The sequence below is a fragment of the Myodes glareolus genome, chromosome 5 (genome assembly GCF_982192425.1).
Source record: "Myodes glareolus chromosome 5, mMyoGla1.1, whole genome shotgun sequence".
NCBI lineage: Eukaryota > Metazoa > Chordata > Mammalia > Rodentia > Cricetidae > Myodes > Myodes glareolus.
This window is the reverse complement of record NC_142030.1, coordinates 20,013,242-20,033,682: the sequence shown is the minus strand read 5'-3', so window position 1 is coordinate 20,033,682 and position 20,441 is coordinate 20,013,242. Positions and strand designations below refer to the sequence as shown.

General features: G+C 40.8%; 1 protein-coding gene across 4 annotated transcripts in view; it reads right to left on the bottom strand.

Annotated features, from left to right (window-relative positions):
* The window catches only part of Rgs7 (regulator of G protein signaling 7), a 389,011-nt gene that overhangs the window by 25,332 nt on the left and 343,238 nt on the right, over positions 1 to 20,441 (bottom strand). For all 4 annotated transcript variants that reach the window (XM_085687669.2, XM_085687671.2, XM_085687672.2 and 1 more), the window contains exons 10-13: positions 9,545 to 9,619; positions 3,672 to 3,770; positions 2,195 to 2,256; positions 734 to 844 (exon numbers count right to left, since the gene is read on the bottom strand). In XM_085687669.2, coding sequence (XP_085543795.1) covers positions 734 to 844; positions 2,195 to 2,256; positions 3,672 to 3,770; positions 9,545 to 9,619 — 347 coding nt within the window. The remainder of the gene's footprint in view (positions 1 to 733; positions 845 to 2,194; positions 2,257 to 3,671; positions 3,771 to 9,544; positions 9,620 to 20,441) is intronic.

Sequence of the window (20,441 nt, the reverse complement as noted above, 5' to 3'; positions counted from 1 at the left end):
TAAACACCATTTACTGTCAGCTTCCTGGTTTTTTATATTTTGTAAGATCGCATGGTTCTCTTGTTTCTGTATTCCACTTCTTTCATTTAACATAGTATTTTACAGTTCCATCCACGTTGCCATGAATGACTAGATTCCATCCTTTCTGATGGATGATTGATGTGGGATTTCCTCTGTATGTTGTGATTACCATTAATGAGTAAAGAAACTGCTTTGGACCTATAGCAGGACAGAACTTAGGTAGGTGGGGAAGGCAGAACTGAGCGCTGGGAGAAAGAAAGGTGGAGTCAGAGAGAAGCCATGTAGCCACCAGAGACGGATGCTGAAACTTTAGCTGGTAAGCCACAGTCACACAGCGATACACAGATTAATAGAAATGGGTTAAACTTATATGTAAAAGTTAGACAATAAAAAACTAGAGCTAATGGGCCAAGCAGTAATTTAATTAATACAGTTTCTTTGTGGTTATTTTGGGGGTCTAGGGCGGCCAGGAAATGAACAAATGGCCAAGTGGCCTTTTCAGTATAGAAGAAGAGTGTTCTAGTAGGTAGGCCAAATCTCAGCGTGGAAGCCCATGTCTAAAGTCTTTATTTTGACTAAGAATGATAAATTATGGATGCTGCAGAGCAAAGCAAAATCACCTTTACAGGAAGTCAGATCCTGACTCTGCCATTTCACACACACACACTCTTGAGTAACTGACATATTTGGAAGGAAGAGACCATAACTTTACCTTGCTTCAAGTTCCCAGAAAGTAGTATCATCTGAGAGCCATGGGTTGGAAGGGTCAGGTGGCACAAGAAAGGGGTCATACTCTACATACTGTTCCGTATAACTTAGTAGACTAGGGAGAAAACAGAGGGGGAAAAAAACATTTCCAGCTTCATTTTTCAACCTGAAATAATACTTTGTTCAAAGTAAGGGAAACAGCATGAATATGGATGACCAGGGAATCCACACCTACTTACAGAATGAAATCCAACAGCAATTTCTATGTTTCCACATCCTGCATGCAACAACTTACTCTGTCCGGGCAGGCAGATGTGGTTGAGGATTCTACCTTCCAGCCTGAGTGTGGAAGCCAGTATGCTCTTGTAAAGACTACATAGCCAGCTCTGCCTGAGCAGTAAATACTGAGCATCATTCCCATCCTGGCGAGCTAGCACATTTCTAGTAGTGCAGATGGTGTCCAAGTTGGAGAAAGGATTGGAAGACAAATTTTGCCTCAAATATAGATAGGACTCACTAGCTAATATTTTTAAAAGAATCCTATCAAAAACAAAAGGTAAGCAGAGGGAGTAAAGTTGGAAAGGAATACTTTGGAGCCTCGTTAAGCAAACAGCATATATTTTCATTAAGAATAGACTTTTATTGTCTAAGTCACTTCCTCTGTGGGAGGAGAGGGAAAGGAGGGATGGTTATAATATCCCATGTTTTGTTTATGTTTGTTAGTAGAATCCACACTGGAAAAGCATAAGCCACTAAAAGTTTTTTTAATTCACTGAAAATCTGATGTTTTATTTTCACAAACACAGATTTTTTTAATTAAGAAAAGGTAAATCTAAAATTGAGTTTAATTCATGCTCTTAACACATAGAAGAACTTATTATGAATTTTAGTGAATTTACAGAGTCACCAGGTTGCAAATAGGAGACTTTAAGTTAATAGGTTTGTTTCTACCAGGAGTGAGAAGAAGCCACTCCCATCAACCGGATTCTTGGTTCCACAAGGATTGGACTTCTGAGATGTAAGATAATCATTAGTCTTTTGTTTTTAAACTATGACGAGAGACTTCTTCAGAAGTTTTTTTTTTTTTCATGGGCAAAAATAATACAACATAGTCCAGCAAATGTTTCAACATTTACTTTCACGGTTTTCCAACCACTTGGTTACTATTTTCAACACAGCTGTCATATGACATTTAAAGTTTATAGCATGGGACTGGAGCGATAACTCAGTGGTTAAGAGCACTGGCTGCTCTTATAGAGGACCTGAGTTCAATTCCCAGAATTCACATGGTGGCTCACAAACATCCTTAACTGCAGTTTCAGGGGATCCAATGATTTCTTTTGTCCTCCATGGGCAGCAGACACACACATGCATAGACATACATGTGGACAAATCACAAACACATAAAATAAAAATAAACACGCCTTTAAAAAATAAAGAGTGCATTGATATCTTAAATGCTTACCTATCAGCAACTTTTGACATTTTTAATCGATGTCTATCTAACTGTATTTGCCAGTATTTTATCTGAAAAAGAAAGTTGAAGACATAGTTGCATAAACACGGCATCTTGATTCTCTACTCTAAATTCCAATTCTCACTGAGTCCCTTCTAGAAAAAAAGTTAAAGCTAGAAAAATGCAAAAGCAGAAAACTCTGAAAGGGTTGAAAATGTATAATCTATTTAAATGTAAACATAACCAGTATAACTTTAGAACAGCAATGCATTTGAATTCAATGCTTGCTTCAAAAAAATGTAACTTTATCTGAAAAGTGCTATGTTGGTTTTAAACATTCTTGACAAACAACTAGATTCAGAATCCAATTACTCTGCAAAGATTTAACTCATAAAACAAATAGAGTATTATTGGTTACCATAATTTTAAAATAAATTTTACATCCTTGTGTTATCCAAAGAAAGGATTAGAATTATGTATTTTGAAAGTAATCTTATCATCTCGTGACACATGTTTATATAGATATAAATAAACAATAAAACTACTTTTGAAAAGAAGCCCCTGAACTACTGTTTCCTGATGGAAATTATAGATATAGCATAAAAACAAACATTAACTTATTGATAAAGCACAGAACAGTAAAATACCAGGGAAAATAATCAAAGGTGGAGGATCATTCCTCTGATTAAGCCAACTATGACTTGATAGGAGACTTTGGCATTGGCTTTGAAATATTTCTTGAAGACAAACTAACTTTGAAAAAGGAACATGCAGATCATGATGACACACGAGGGTTGATCATGCCAAACCTCAAAAAGTTAGAGAAATTAGGGCTCCAGAAACAAAAACACCCACATTCTCTGGTGATCATATCGCCTCATGTGGGAAACAAGACTCTGTGGCTAAGCTGCTGCCCACTCCTTTAAGACACAGCTCTAGAGTAGAGAGTAACTCTCAATGATCCAGACACCTCTAAGGCAGGTGCATGGTTGGCAAAAATTGTCTGAAGGCAAAGAAGGGAAAAATTAGTGAAGAGTTTTGAAAAGCATTTCCATGTATTATATGTTACAAGGTTCATGTCTTAGAATCAGATCAATGCACACATATGCACACAATGCAGTACTGCTGGAGATTAACCCCCAAGGTCTTTCACAGGCCAAGCAAACGCACTTCCAACTGAGCTACACTTACTTCTGCTCCTTTGTTTAACATGTTGTTTTGTTTTAATTTTGAGACAGAGTCTGTGCTCAAACACAGCTCTCCTGGAACCTTTGATCCTCCTACTTTCAGCCTCTGCAAGCTGGGATTACAGGGCATGTGCCACCATGACTGGCTCCCATTCCCTTTTCCTTGTAAATCCCTACGAAGTAGTTGAACATACAAAGAACCTTCCAGATTCCACCTGGTATGAATGAATGCCAATTCTCTCCTCTGCATAGCTGCTGCCCCACAAACCCTCGGCTGGTCATTTCACAGGTGGGCGTACCTGTTGGTGCAGCTCGTCTTCTGTAGGAGGCTTGGTTTCTGGTGTAGGTGTGTGGGTAGGACTGTGGCTTCGGATGTCATTTTGTAAACCATAGACTGACTATATTAAAATAAGAAAAGGGTCAGGACAAAATATCCCTGGTAGCCAGAGACCTTCTAAAAAGCAAATGCTATCATGTATTCAATGAACTACCCGCAAAATTCATTTCATGATGTTTCTTTCCCAAAATCTAAAGATTGAGGGGGTAGTAGAGTGATAGAGAAGAAGAGGAAGGCAGAAGGAATAAACATCACCAAGGATACTTGAAAAATACATAAGTAATCATTACTTTATATCTACCTGAAATTACATATAACACACACAGAGAGAGAGAGAGAGAGAGAGAGAGACAGAGACAGAGACAGAGAGAGAGAGAGAGAGACAGAGAGAGACAGAGAGAGAGACAGAGAGAGGGGTTATATCATTTGGAGTAATAATGTCCACCAGCCCCAACTGTGTGCTAGAGAAACTGAGCTGACACACACTGATTCTTTCTTTCCATATCACTTCATTGCCTTCCACCACAGGTTTCTGCCATCACTGATGGCATGTGAAAAGCTCTCCTGTTACTCTGGGCTTTCTGGAAGGAAGGCCGAGGAAGCTCAGCTCAGATATCAACACAGGCCAGTGCTAGAAGGGAGTGAGTGATGACCTCAGCACGTCCAAGCTATACCTAGTTTACCTCTCTGCTTTCTTCTCCCAGTGGTCACACAGCTCAGTCAGCCACGGGGAGTTTTGAATAATTCAGGGGGAAGTGGGAGCACACTGCCCTGTTCAGAGAGCTGACTGACTTTTGAATTCTGTTTGGCTCCACTAGTGGAGTGAGCCGAGAGTTCGCCAGGAGTAGATGAAAGGAACCGGGAGTGTCTACACAGCTGGGCTTGCTGTGGATTGCCTTTGCTCTTTGTCTCAGAGAGTTCCTAGTGGCAAAACCCTTGCTAGTTGCATCTAAATGGACTTTGTGACTCTTTCTGTGGCTTTCCCATCCTAACATAAAGGGAAACTACCTCAAAAGAAAAAGAACTTGGGCTTTGTTGGGATCTTTGAAGGAAGAAAAAAACAAGATGAAATAAACCTCAAAAAACAAACAAACAAAAAAACAAAACCTTAGTTTTGGTTCATCTTCATGTAGGAGCACTCACTTTAGAAGAATACTGGAGTTACATGGGGGCTAAAACCACAGAAAAGAAGGTCTTCTGAGGCACAGAATGCTCTTTGTCAATGATACCAATCCCTAGAATGACTGGTGCTGGCTAGAGATGGGTGTGTGTATGTGTGTGTGTGTGCGTGCATGTGTTCTGTGTGGGTGTGAGTGTGCTGTGGGACAATGTATTTTTTTTATCCTGTCACTTGTATTATTTTTAATAAAATGATGACTGGCCAATATCCAGGCAGGAAGTATAGACTGGACTGATGGCGACCAGGCGGGAAGTAGAGGCGTGACAATGAGAATTATGGGAAGAGGAAAGTTTCGGCCTGTGGTTGTTACCCAGACACAGAGGAAGCCAGACACAGAACAAGCAAGATGTGACTGCCTCACCAAAAAAGGTACCAAGCCACGTGACTAACATAGACAAGAATAACGGGCTAATATAAGTTATAAGAGTTAATAAGAAGCCTGAGCTAATAGGCTAAGCAGTTAACAATTAATATAGACCTCTGTATATTTCTTTGTAACTGAACGACTGCCTGACTGGGCAGGACTGGGTGGGACAGAAAACTTGGTCAACATGCTCTGTGTATGTGTATGGTGTGTATATGGTGTGTGTGTGTATGTGGTGTCTATATGGTATGTGTATGTATGTGGTGTGTGTATTGTGCGTGAATCACATACTTTCTACAAATGAAAAAGCACTCTTTTCACGGGGCTGGGAATGTTCAGTGGTGGAGTGCTTGCACAGCGTCTGCTTCACTATATAAAATCAGGTATGGTGGCACACATCCTCGATCTTAGCACTCAGAAAGTGGAAGAAGAAGGATCAAAAGATCATATTCAGCTACACAGTGAGTTCAAGGCCACCCTAGTACACATGAGACTCTACAACATAACAACAAATAAATTAAAACAAACATTCATTTCTCCAGTAGCCTCCAATTGTCAATAGGCCCTCAACTACATGTTACTTTGTGTGCCCTTTCCCCATCCATGCTGGAATGTCAGCTGGTTTGATCTTGTATAGTCATGTGCATGCTGGCAGAGCCATTGTGAGTTCCTTTGTGCAATGGACCTCTTCTGTTTTGCTGATTGTGACATAGCAATCCTTCACATCCTCTGACTCTTCAATCTTTCTGCTCCCTCTTCTATGATGATTCTTGAGCCTTGGGAAGAGTAGGGGCTAACCTAATGTCCTATTTAGTGTTGACCACGCTATAATTTCTTGCTGTCGACTAGGTGAAAGCCTGTGTATTAATCTATATCTGTTGTAAGAAGTTGAAAAGGAAAGAGTAGGGGGTAGATTTGATCTAAACATATTATCCACATATATACAAATAAGGATTCTCAAATAATACATTAAAAATTTTTTAAAATTTTTCTCAAAATGTCATATATGGTAGTTTGAATGTAATTGGCACCCCAATCAGTTCATAGGGCGTGTCAGTATTGAGAGGTGTGGCCTTGTTCAAGTAGGTACGGCCTTGTTGAAGGAAGTGTGTCACTGTAGGGCAGGCTTTGAGGTTTCTTTTGCTTCAGCTTCATTCAGTGTCACAGACCACTTCCTGCTGCCTGCAAGACATAGGATTCTCATCTACCTCTATAGCACCATGTCTGCCTACATGCCGCCATATTCCACCATGATGATAATGAATGGAACCTCTGAAACTGTAAGCCACCACCTCAATTAATGTTTTCTTTTTTAAGAATTGCCATGGTTATTGTGTCCCTTCACAGCAATAGAAACCCTAATTAAGACAAAAGTTGGTACCAGGGACTAGGGTATTGTTGGGATAGGCCTGACCATGTTTTTGTTTGGAGTAATACTGACTTTGGGACATTGGGTTAGGAAAGCAGTGGAATGCTTTAAGCACCGCTTAATGGGCCATACTTGTAGGAGCATGAAAGACAGTGGTGCTAAGCGTTCTTTAAATGGTGGGGTGTTGACTGAAGAGGTTTCGGGGGAAAGAATATTAGCATGTAGACTAGAGATTGCTGTCATGATATTTAGGTGGAGAATGGGACTGCTTTTTGCCTTGGTCCAGAGAGTCTACCTGAGACTAAATTGAAAAGTTTTGAATTAATTCCATTGGCAGAGGAAATCTCAAAACAGTCTAATATAGACTCTGTTGTGTGGTTTTTAGGGGCAACTCTAATGAAGAGACATAATAAAAAGAAATAAGCTGAGCAAATAAAAATACAAAATGTACAGATTGAGAAAAGGAACACCAGGAAGTGGAATAGAGCTAAATGCCATGTTCAAGGAGATAAATGGATTAAGAAATTGGTGACCTCAGGGCAAGGACCCATTCATCTAAGTTTCCAACTTGTGAAAAGGATTTAAAAAAAAACTTAGAGCAGGGTGTGGTGGTATACCCCTTTAATCATAACACTAGAAAGGCAGAGGTTGGTGAATCTCTGAGTTTGAGGCTAGCCTGGTCTGCAGAACAAGTTCCGGGACAGCCAAGTTTAGGCAGTAAAGATAACAACCAAAGGCAGAAAACTGGTGAGATGTTACTGAATGAGAGAGCCATGTTTCAGTTCCAGCAAGCAGAAGACCTTGGCAGCTTCAGCCATGTGGTTCTGGAGTTAAGGATAGAAGAAAGGGGTTATGGAATTTGTCCCTAAGACTAAGAAAATCTGCCGAGGCCAGGCATGTGTCAGGGGTGTTTCTGAATGGAGGCCTAGAGACACCATTGTGTGAAGCTATAAAGGTAAAGCCTGGATTACCATGGAGAATCCAAGATGTCAGAGATGCCAGAGTCATGGGATATCTGCTACGGAAACCTGCTAACAGGGAGTAAAACCTGTCTAAGTGAAAGAAGTGTGTTATACTCAACAGAGCTGAAAGAAGTTGGAGATCTGAAGAGTGTTTTGACATCAGACATGGAGATGCACAGTCTGGAGTTTGCTTAGATAGTTTTTGGTCTTCCTTTGGTTCAATGTTTCCTCACTATGCACCCTTCAACACAGTAACATTCTAAATATCTATCCTTATACCTACAGATAAGTGTACTCCTCACTCCTAATCAAGGACATTTCTCTTTGAAACAGAAGGAAACCTTTAAAGAAAACCAATCCAAATACAGAGCTTTGGAGCCCAGTCCCAACTGAAATATCTGCAGCACAACTCCTGCACCTGAGAGTCAGATGATTGTGAAAGAGAAGGCAGGATGATTGGAAGAGACTGAAGAACAGGAAGTTTGCTGTGAGAGCATGTCTCCCGGAGATGCCAGGAAAGCTATACACATAAAGTCTCAGCATCAAAGCTGTCTGAATAGTTCTTACAGAAAGAGGCTATTAAACAAACTAACATGGAAAGGGGAAATCTCATGGAGGCCTCAATCCTAGACAAAGATCTACAGGCAATTATGGAACTCCCAGAGTGGGAGTAATAGTCTTCCCCAGGAAAGAGCACACTAATTGGTTATCCAATACCAAATGGTCTGCCCTGAAAACATACCCATACAACTAACATTATACAGGCTGATCCAGTTGTACTTTTATATTAAGAAATGCACACACACACACACACACACACACAACAATTAAAAAAAGAGGCCAAGGATTTGAAAGAGAACAGGGGATGGGGGAAATTCAGAAGGGTTTGAAAGGAAGGGGTAATGATGTAATTATATTATAATCTAAAAACTATATATATGCTATTTATTATATACAATATATGCTATATTATATAATTATTAAAAATGATATTAATCAATATATTTAATATGTGTATTAAAAAGTGATGCACAGGCACTGTGCTACATAATCAGGGCAGCTTTTCTCTAGCAGCAGACTGGGAATCTTGCCCATACCTGTGACTGTTAAGAAGAGGGCCTCTTACTCTTTCTGTAATAATCATATTTTAGACTTCCCCTTTCCCTCAGACAGTCCCTCCATAAATACTGTATCTTCTCATTGATAGCATCTTTCCCCAGACAGCTCCATCTCCTGTACCTGTCTGTTAGACTCAAGGAGGAAGTTACCCTGTGATGGGAATGAAGATTGGCTTTCTTCCCACCTCCTGTCACAGACCCACAGCATCATCATTCTACCTCCAACTGTGTTGTAGAGCAAGGCCCTCCAAGAAACATGGCAGCCATTTACACAAACTCGGTGGTGGCTGCTTGCAAGAGACAATTACCAGTGAGCCTGCTGACTGTAGAGTCCTCTCAAAGAGAGTGGGGGGGTCACAGACCCTCATTTGAGATTCTTTCCTGTACCACTCAGCCATTTGTAAGCAATTTTGCCATGACTGCACTTGGATTCTTCCAAAATGGGGTCTTTGAAGATGCTAGAGTACACAGGCTGGGGAAGTTAACTGAGGGAAATTCATCTATATAGTCATGGAAAAGCTCTCGTCCATACTGGGTGGAGGACCCTCCAGGGCAGCCACTTTCGGGGTCACTTATACTCCTGTAAGTAGATTCTCAACCACGCTCTGTAAGGCAGCCCAAAAGATTGATTGGTTCTCCAGGGCAAACTCTGGTGGGATGTACTTTGGCTTGTCATTGGGGTTTTATAAACAGAGGTAGATGTTGCTTGCATTGAGCCAGAAAAGGAATTACCAGGGTAGAATCCCAGGGTGAAGTATGCTTGTGACACTGTGGAGGATTTTTTGAGATGGAAATGTTGAAAATAGATACTCAACAAGACCACAGGACACACATCTATTTACCTTGCGCGTTTTGTGTGGGTTTCTCATTCGGGATGACTTCTTAATGTCCACCTCTGTGGTATTTACACATCCAGGCTGGAAATGAAGAAAAAAAAAGACAAAGGAAGTTTTAGGTGTGCCAGTGCTAGCAGGATAATCATTAATGAATTGGTCTGCAGAGTTTGAGCAAATGTCGCCACGATTGGGTCCCTTGCAGTGCCTCCGAGGTTTGAGCAGCAACCAGTATGGAAGTGTCCTGCAGCCATGTAGTACAAGGGAGTGGCGGGCTGCATCCCATCACCCAGCTAGCTTAACCCCCCGAAATAACCACATGGAAACTGTATTAATTTAAACACTGCCTGGCCCATTAGTTCTAACCTCTTATTGGCTAACTCTTACATATTCGTTTAACTCATCTCATCTTCTGGGCAGCCAGGACAAACAAGCGTCTCCTTCATACAATTTGGAGGATGAGAGTGGAAGTGGGAAGTGGGATGGAAAAAGAGAAGAACGAGGAGCAAGATAGAGAATGGTCCAGGTGCCCTTTCCTAAAGCAACCTTACTCCGGGGTGGTTTCAGGCTCAAGCAGGGGAGCATGAACCAGAGAAGAAAGAAGCGTCAGAGAACCTTAGACCTGGGGAGGAAGTTTGGTTATGTAGGTTGTGTCCTTGAAGTTTGGGGTACACTATTTAGATAGATCTGATATTAAATTTAAAATACCAAGTTGTATAGATCTGACCAAAGTTTTCAATTTTTCTTCCCTCTTACAAGCTTTAAATGCCTTTAAAAGGGACACTCGGAATGTGGAGTTTGGATGGGGTGGGTAGAAAGGACTGGGTTGCTCTCCGCTACCACTGCTGATCTGCGAGGATACATTCTGAGTAGCAAGGAACATGAACTATTCTCAGAGAGTCCTCTCGCAACAGCTCAGGCATTGTGACAGGACCCACCACAAGGCAGAAAAGCATAAGGAAGTTAAAGAAGAAATAATTCATTATTCTTTAAGAAAGCTTACATTAAACTAAACACAAACACATCTGCATACAACACTACAAACACTGAATAAAATACATGATTTTTTTTCTGAGTTATCATCTTCAGAATAAAAATTTTAGATGGTAGGGTCTCGTGAGTTGAGGTGCCCCCATGGGTCAGCAAGGCAGCAAACCAATGACCCACGTTCAATTCCTTCTAATTCGCATGTTGAAAGGAGACATCTGCTTCATTGCAAGTTATTCTCTGACCTCTACATGTATGCACTGGCATGGCTATACACACAGACACACAGACACACACACACAATCAATCAATCAATCAACAGTACAGGAAGAGGAAAGAGCATTGGCTGTGTGAGACTAATTTACGGGCACTGAGCAATTTGCTCAAACTACTCCCATCACCAGGCCCACCAATAACCCAGTGTTTTTACTCATTCTTTCTGTGGTGTGTAAACATTAACCTCTTAAAAACAGAAAGGCCTGCTGATTTTTAATATTTTTACAATTTGGCAGAGTCAAACATTGATCTACTTGTAACCAAGATGCTTTTTAAAACGTTAAAGCATTGTGTTTTTATTTCCCATCCAGTTTCTAGTACGGTGTGGTCATCCTTCCCTAAGCTGAGCCATTAGAAGAAAAGGCAGGCACAGCACTTTTAAAGTCTACTGATATGTTGATATTGATCAATCAAGAGCCAGTGAATCCAGGGAGACCACAGATAGTTTCTTAATGATATGTGCTGGCAATGACAACACATGATGCCCAAGAAAAAGAAGCCATGGTATCTGTGGTTCATGGAATCCAAAATGAGCCTGAGGGAGTATAGTTTGGTTCCCAAAAGCTGCTTTATCCCATGACTCCAGCAGAAGCCTTATAAGAAACACAGTCAACACGCATATTTAATATCATAAGAAGATTACCAAGAAAGAAGTGTTGGGCCCAAAGAGATGGCTAAGTGGTTAAGAGCATGCACTGATATACAGAGGTCTAATGTTCTGTTCCCAGCACCCTTATCAGGTGATGCTAAGCTACCTGTAACTCCAGCTCTAGGGAGATCTGTCGCTTCTAGTCTCCGAAGGCCCCTGCACTCACATGCACACACCAACCTCCACACACTACATATATACATAATTTAAAAAATCTGTGAAAGTAAAAAAGCAGGAAAAGGAGTCTAAGGCAGCATTTCCTTACCCTAATATGCCACAGGCAAGCATGTAAAATTTCTTGCAGACTTTCTCAGTAAAAGGTATAGACATGCTGAGACCAGCAAGTGGACAAGAACTGAAAGTTGAAACAAAAGTCAAAATATGCATGGATTCCATACAGAGCGAAAATATCTGGAGGTCAGACTCTATCACGGAGAACCAAGTGATGAGCTGGACCCTATGTACCCTGACAATCTGTCCCAAGCAAGAATCAACAAGGTTCCACAGGTGTGCTGTTACTGCTTGATCTCATCCACCGCTGCATGAGATCAGGGTGATCAAACCTGAACACTTCTCCCAGTGCAGTGTTGGATAGCAGCAGCGGAAGCTGGGGAAACAGAAACTGTGATTATCTCCCCCCGCCCCAAAAAAGAGCCACACCTGCATGTTAAATGAGGCAGCTCACAGGCCCCACGTCTAAACTCATCCCCCCAAAAGGGCCTCTGAGGAAATGAGAGCAGTCGTAGAAAACAGAAATGCTTATTTTACACATGTGCCGCGTCTGAATTAATTGAACTCTACAATTCCTTTCACTGAAAGCCAGGCTTCTAAGTCAATTTGACTTCATATCAAGTGGGATAATTAACAAATGGCCCCAGAAACTGTGTCAGCCAACGAAGGCGTGAAGTGAAGTACTTTCCCCCAGAGGCACAGACCTGACTGGCAGTCCAAAAGAGAATTAAAATTTCCATCCTCAAAGTTTCAAAGATTGTGATCTCTTGAATGTGATTAATGAACCATTAACAGACATTTCTAATCCCTACTTGAGCTGATTGGTCAAATACTAACAGATTAAAAAGAAAGGACTGGTGGTAAAAGCAAACATTACTAGAGGCCAGATCTGGGGATGGCGATGTATTTTATAACCTAGCTCCCAGCTCAGGAAAACGAAATCTGCCTGCTCAGAATTTATTATGAATGACTAAAGGGTTAACATGAAAACTTGACAAGAAAGACCTGGGATGCCTGTCTCGGTGAGCTCTGCAAGCTCCTGCTATTTCTACTGCACCCTCCCCTTTCTGTCAGCTAAAGGTGATAGCAATTCCTGCAAAGTTTTCTAGGACTCTTGAAAAATCTCAAAGGCCATGATGAAATGCTGATCCCCTCTGAGTAACTACTTAAAGAAGTCAGGTACTGGGGTGAGCGAGATACTGAGCACCGTTTCTGGCATTCTTTTGTGTACTCAAGGACTGTTTTTCTCTGCATCGAAATAAGTGTCAGATTGTGATGATGAATGATGAGACATAGAAACAGCAGCATGGTCAACTTCCCAATAACCTCCTGAGATCCCACAGACGTGGAATCATCACAATACAGAAGCATAATGACTAACTTGACACAGTACAGCAGAATATTTTTGATATCCATTCTTAAGCACTTTCCATTGGTTCTTCCCAACAGAGTACACACACACACACACACACACACAATGAAAGAGAGGGGAGAGGGGTTAACAATTCTGTTTTACTTCAACAAGATGGTGTGGTCCTTGATATTAAAAAAAAATAATACTAGGGCCAGAGAGATAATATACTCAATGGTAGCACTTGCAGTGCAGACATGGGGGTGTGAGTTTGGTCCGCAGCACCCACTAAAAATCAGAGCCTGACCATGCATGTCTGTAACTCAAGTGTTGTGGGGTACAGAAACAGGAGGGTCACTGGGGATTGTTGCTTGGCAGCCTAAATCCAGGGGTCCTGTAAGAGACCCTGTCTCAAAGGAATGAGCCAGAGCATGACAGAGGACACCTCATGTCTTCTTTGGGTTTCTGCCAACACACACTCAGGTGCATACATGCCATAGACAAGAGGACCATACACATACACTCAAGAAAACACCTAACTAAAAATGGTTCTGCAATTATCTTGTTATTGCTTATTATTAATAGGTGCCAGACAGCAGATTGCTAGATGTTATCCATGAATTGATTTTCCATGGAACCATATGTATTTACCCATAAGATCAGAATACCATTACTACTAAGTGGGCATGCAATCAAAGTGCTCAAATATGTACCCTTTACTTTAAATAGAATTAAATGCATAGCATTTTTGGCTTCAAGGAATAATAATATGCTATTTACTTTGGCCTTGCACAATATCTTAAGTCAATTTCAATGATGCAAGAGTGAATTAGTTTTAGAAAGAACTCAGCTGTGTTGTAATATTATTGTAATGTTACTGTTTATTAGAAGGTAGAAGGTATACTGAAGAATACAGCCCTAAGTAGCAAATGAGGAGATCCTCAAGAAACATTCCCTCTATAGTGGGTGTGTATCCCACGAGACACAAAACAAGAAGAAATTCTTGGTTACATTATTGATACATTTTAAAACACCACTGAGTTTTTTTTAGTTCTTTTCATGGGATACTAGATTTACTTGATTATTCATTTATTTCTATGGTGCTGGGAATGGAACCCAGAGCCTCACTCCAGTTACACATAAACTCCGCCACGGAGCTAGATCCACAGTGCACGTGATAGAGTCTTGTTAGCTATGGTAAAAGACAATGTCTAGAGAAAACTCAGGACAGCTTGTATTGGTGAGAGAATGCGAAAGACAGGAAAGGAAAATAGCTCTCTTCATATTCCTTCCTGGGAGCTGATGTACAATGGGCAGGCATGTTCTAATTGACCCATCAGTGGATCTGTGGTTGAGCAGGGTGGGGTGGGGGAGAGAGGATGGATAGGCCAACCCAGAAAAAAGTGTTAGGGCAGTAAAACTACTGTGTGTGATACCAAATGGTGAATACATGTCATTACCTATTTGTTAAAGCTCACAGAATTTACAGCCACGAAAGGAACCTGAAGTTAAGCTGTGGGTTTGGGGGTGATGATCTACCATCAGACATTCATTAGTTCTAACACCTCTCTGGCGGGACATGTGATTATGGAGGATGCAACAGTCTGTGAGGGCAGGAGTTAGATAGGAACTCTTCATTTAAAAAAAAAAAATCTGTGAACCTGAAAATCCTCTGATAAAAAGAAACTGTTAAACAACAACAAAAAATAACAAAGAAAACTCAGACTGGAGTGGTGGTGGTACCCCTCTGTAATGCTAGAATTTGAGGAGGATTGAGAGTTCAAAGCCAGCTTCTGATGGGTCTGCCAAGCACAACCGTGAACAATCACCTTCAATTTCTATGTTGTTATTGTTGTTGTTTTTAATATAACAGGCTATCTTCTTTGTAGAAAAATGCAAAGGTTTCCAATTGAAAGAAGAAAATGATTCTGTTTAGATTCAAGGCTTAAGATATGTGTGTCAATTCACCCTTTGTCCTGGTATGGTTCTGAGACTCTCAGCCGTCAATGAATTACATTTTGATTTACATGATGTGGTCCATCTGTTGTATCAGCCACCACATGGGGAGCAGTCCACGGGATTTTAGAGTTGTTAGTCCATGGACTCTTTTTTTTTGTATTTATTTAAAAAAAAAAGAAAAGAAATTTTTTTCATTATACATACCAATCCAAGTTCCCACTCTCTCCCCTTCTCCCATTCCCTCCACATACCCTCCTACCCCATCCCCATCAAATCCTCAGCAAGGGTAAGGTACATTGCTTTGTGGAAGGTCCAAGGCCTTCCCTATTATATCTAGGCTGAGCAAGGTATGCGTCCAAAGAGAATAGGTTCCCAAAAAGCCAGTACATGCAGTAGAGATAAATCCTGGTGCCACTGCCAATGGCCCCTCAGTCTGCCCCAGCCATAGTCAACCACATTGAGAGGAACTAGTTTGGTCCTATGCTTATTCCTTCCCAGTCTAGCTGGAGGTGGTGAGTTCCCATTAGCTCAGGCAGACTAATTCAGTGGATATCACCATCATGGTCTTGACCTCTTTGCTCATATTCTCATTCCTCCCACTCTTGAACTGGACTTTGGGAGCTCAATCCAGTGCTTCGCTATGGGTCTCTGCCTCTGTTTCCATCAGTTGCTGGATGAAGGTTCTATGATGATATTTAAGATAATCAGTCTGACTACAGGGCAAGTCAAGATCAGGCACCTTCTCCCCTCCTCTATTGCTTAGGACCTTAGCTGGGGTCATCCTTGTGGATTCCTGGGAATTTCTCTAGAGCCGGGTTTCTGCTAACCCTATAATGGCTCCCTCAATCAATATACCTCTTTCCTTGCTCTCATCTCTGTCCTTCCTCCATCTTGACTATCCCATTCCCTCAAGTTCTCCTCACCTCTCCCCTTCTTTCCTCCTCTTTCCCTTCCACCCTCCTTTCTCCTGCCATCCCCATGCTCCCAAATTTGTCAGGTGATCTTGTTTGTTTCCAATTTCCAGGTGGATATATATATATATATATATATATATATATATATATATGTTTTTCTTTGGGTTCACCTTATTACTTTGTTTCTCTAAGATCATGAACTATAGGCTCAATATCCTTTGTTTATAGCTAGTATTTACGTATGAGTGAGTACATACTGTATTCATCTTTTTGGGTCTGGGTTACCTCACTCAGGATAGTGTTTTCTAATTCCATCCATTTGCATGCAAAATTCAAGATGTCATTGTTTTTTTACCATAATATTCTAATGTGTAAATGTGCCACATTTTCTCTATCCATTCTTCAGTTGAGGAGCATCTAGGTTGTTGCCAGGTTCTGGCTATTACAAATAATAGTACTATGAACATAGTTGAACAAATGCCTTTTTATTATGATTGAATATCTTTTGGGCATATGCCCAAGAGTGGAATTGCTGGGTACTGAGGTAGGTTGACTCCCAGTTTCCTGAGAAACCGCCACACTGATTTCCAAAGTGGTTGCACAAGTTTGCATTCCCACCAACAATGGATGAGTGTTCCCCTTACTCCACAACCTCTCTAACATAAGCTATCATTGGTGTTTTGATCTTAGTCATTCTGACAGGTGTAAGATGGTATCTCAGAGTTGTTTTGATTTACATTTACCTGATGGCTAAGGATGTTGAACATTTCCTTAAGTATCTTTTGGCCATTTGAGATTCTTCTGTTGAGAATTCTCCTGTTTAGTTCTGCACCCCATTTTTTAATTGGGTTATTTAGAATTTTAATGTCTAATTTCTTGAGTACTTTATATATTTTGGAGATCAGTCCTTTGTCTGATGTGGTGTTGAAGAAGATCTTTTCCCATAGGCTGCTTTATTTTTTTATTTTTGGTCTTATTGACTGTGTCCTTTGCTTTACAGAAGCTTCTTAGTTTCAGGAGGTCCCATTTATTTATTGTTGCTCTCAGTGTCCATGCTACTGGGGTTATATTTAGGAAGTGATCTCTTGTGCCCATGCATTGAAGGCTACTTCTCACTTTCTCTTCTTTCAGGTTCAGTGTGGTAAGATTTATATTGAGGTTGTTAATCCATTTGGACTTGAGTTTTGTGCATGGTGATAGATATGGATCTATTTTCATTCTTCTACAGGTTGACATGCAGTTATGCCAGCACCATTTGTTGAAGATACTTTCTTTTTTCCATTGTATAATTTTAGCATCTTTGTCAAAATCAGGTGTTTAGAGATGTGTGGATTAATATCAATTCCATTGATCAACCTTTCTGTTTTTAAGCCAGTACCAAGCTGCTTTCATTACTGTAGCTCTATAATAGAGTTTGATGTCAGGGATGGTGATGCCTCCGGAAGTTCCTTTATTGTACAGGATTGTTTTGGCTACCCTGGGATTTTTGTTTTTTATATGGATTTGATTATTGTTCTTTTGAGGTCTGTGAAGAATTGTGTTGGAATTTTGATGGGGATTGCATTGAATCTATAGACTGTTTTTGGTAGGATTGCCATTTTTACTATGTTGAACCTACCTATCCAAGAACATGGGAGATCTTTTTATTTTCTGGTAACTTCTTCAATTCCTTTCTTCAAAGACTTAAAGTTCTTGTCAAATAGGTCTTTTATTTCTTTGATTAGTTTTACCCCAAGATTTTTTTATGTTATTTGTGGCTATTGTGAAAGGTGATGTTTCTCTGATTTCCCTCTCAGCTTTTTTTTTAATCATTTGTATACAGCATGGTTACTGATTTTTTTTTATTTGAGATGATCTTTTATCCTGCCACATCACTGAAGGTATTTATCAACTGTAGGAGTTCTCGGGTAGAGATTTTAGGGTCACTTATGTACACTATCATATCATCTGCAAATAAAAAAGTATGTCTTCTTCCTTCCTTTCCAATTTGATCTCCTTTTGTTGTCTTATTGCTGTAGCCAAAACCTCAAGAACTATATTGAAGAGGTATGGAGATGGGTGACAGCCTTGTCTTGTTCCTAATTTTAGTGGAATCACTTTAAGTTTCTCTCCATTTAATTTGATGTTGGCTGTTGGCTTGCTGTATATTGCTATTATTATATTTAGATATGTTCCTACCATGAAACACTGTAAACCTTTTTGACTTTTACCCTTATCTTACTTGGTGAATGTAGGAATTAAGGTAAAATCTGGATAGTCTCTTAGAGGACAACAACAATTTGCCCAGTATAAAAGGCAGGTTCTCTGGGAAAGAAAAATGGATCAGTTACAAAACAGATGAAAACAATTTTTAATTTTAAAGAGACTGCTATTTGTCTCAGCGATTTAAATTGTGTGCTGTAGGACCTGGCTAGAACCAAACATAATTCCGTTTATTTGCTCTCAGTTCATTCAAAAGGCTTGCAGTGATTGTGATAATGAAAAACCGCATGACAGCTAGAAATTGCTAAGTGGGAACACTATCTTATGTTGAAATAAACCTTAATTTATAATAGCAGCCTTGGAATCAATAATCTTCAATTACAGGGCATCCTAGAGCCCTCCAAATGAAAAAAGAAGTGTCCCTGCCTGTCTTGTCTTATTTAGACAGCTATGACCCAATGGCACAAACTGGAAGGTTTGTAAGCAGCATTAGAGGGTTATGCACAGTCTGCAGACTGGGGAAGCTAAGAGGAGGCATTCGCTCAAGCACCTGCTTTTGATTCACAGAGTGGATCATAGGGGAACTCTTCCTTCTAAGTATACCAGAGTGGTCTCAAACTCGAGATGCTCTGGCCTCTCCCATTCTAGTGTCAATGTACCACCATGACCTGATGAGGGGGGCATTTTCTTGTTTCCTAGCATAGTGGAAAGGTAAATGGCTTCTCCTGGACCAGTTAATGTGGGTAGTGCCCCATGATCTAACCAGCTCCAAATAATCCTACCCCCAACACATTCACCTTTGCAGTTAGGATTTCAATAGATGATCTTGGGAGTGTGGCACACAAATGTTCAGGAGGTAGTGGTTCCTTTATGGAGTATGTGTACAGAGTGTAGTGTACTCTTGAGTTTAGCAAGAAAGAAAATAAAGATCTCTGTAAAACCTGACACATTTCTAAGACCTTCTGTTGCATCAAAGCTGATTTCCTCATGAAAAATGGTAAGTTCCATAACCGTTAGGATGTCTGAAAGAGGGGCCAGATCAATTCCTTGGATCTCATATTGTTACTAACCCCAAACTGTGCTTTTGTTCTCACCATGGGTAAAAAATCTAAAATAATCCCCAGCATTTCCCTGAATCCCATACAGTCACATACAAACAATGTAACCTTTCCTCCACAACTCATTGTCATCACTGGGAATGGTATTTTTTTTTCCTCTTTTGCTGTTTCTGAGGCAACAAAGTCCATGAGGCTAGACAGTTCCAATTCTTACTGTTTCTGACGTGTTGTTTCATTTTATGCCATTGTTAGAGCCTGTGACCCCTCCCAGTGAGCTGTCACTTCCTGCTGATCTTCCTGCCCTGGCCTATTCTTCCAATCACCCTCTACCCTCTGTCACCTGGCTTCTGATGCAGGTCAGAAAACTGGATGCCAGTGTTAACACAGATCTCACATCTTAGCAATCACTGCATCCAGGTGAGCATGTCAGAGCCTTACAAGCTGCTTTTGTACAGACTTGATGAGCTTTCTTCTCAGCTAGTTTTCGAGACTCAGATTTGCTATGTATGAAGTACGAAGCAAAGACCGCAACGGCAGCGTGGGGACAAGTTTTCCTGCTATCTTAGAAGATCTGCCAGGAGACAAACATGATGAGTTAGAGGCCATCAAAGACTGATCAGGAATTCCAAAATGAAGGGCAGTATAACATTTGGGAGCTGGGTTTTTTTTCTGTTCCGTGAGGCATGGGAGACATGGGGAGATTTTCCGGATCATCTTTTAAACCACCAGACTGGGTTGCTCTGAGTGCTTTGATGCACTTACCTTCATGCTTAGGATGAGACCGAGTGGTGTGAGACCTCGTGCCTCGTGGGCAGGCATCTGTCTCTCTCTCCATCCCAATGTTCTCCCTTTCTTGTCTTGCTCCCGTCGCCCTAGGGCCCTTCTGCTCCCTGTCAGGCCCCGGTTCTTTCCCCTCGTATGGGCTGGCATCTCTTGGCCCACATATCTCAGAGAAGTCCCCATGTCCTCTGCTTCCCACAAACAACACTCTATCAGGGTGTCACCCTATTGTTAGCTATAGTGTAGATGGAAGATTAAATCTCCTACTAAATATTGTGATTTGGAAGAGAAAACAATACAAATAAATATAAACAGTACTCATACTGCAGAGTGTTTTGGAAGCCTCCATACTGGATAATTTTATGTCAACTTGACACAATCTAAAGACACTTGAGAGAAGGGAACCCTAAATTAAAAAAAAATGCCTCTATAAGATCGGGCTATGGGCAAGCCTGTCGGACCTTGTCTATTGACTGATGGGGACAATCCGAAGTCCTGA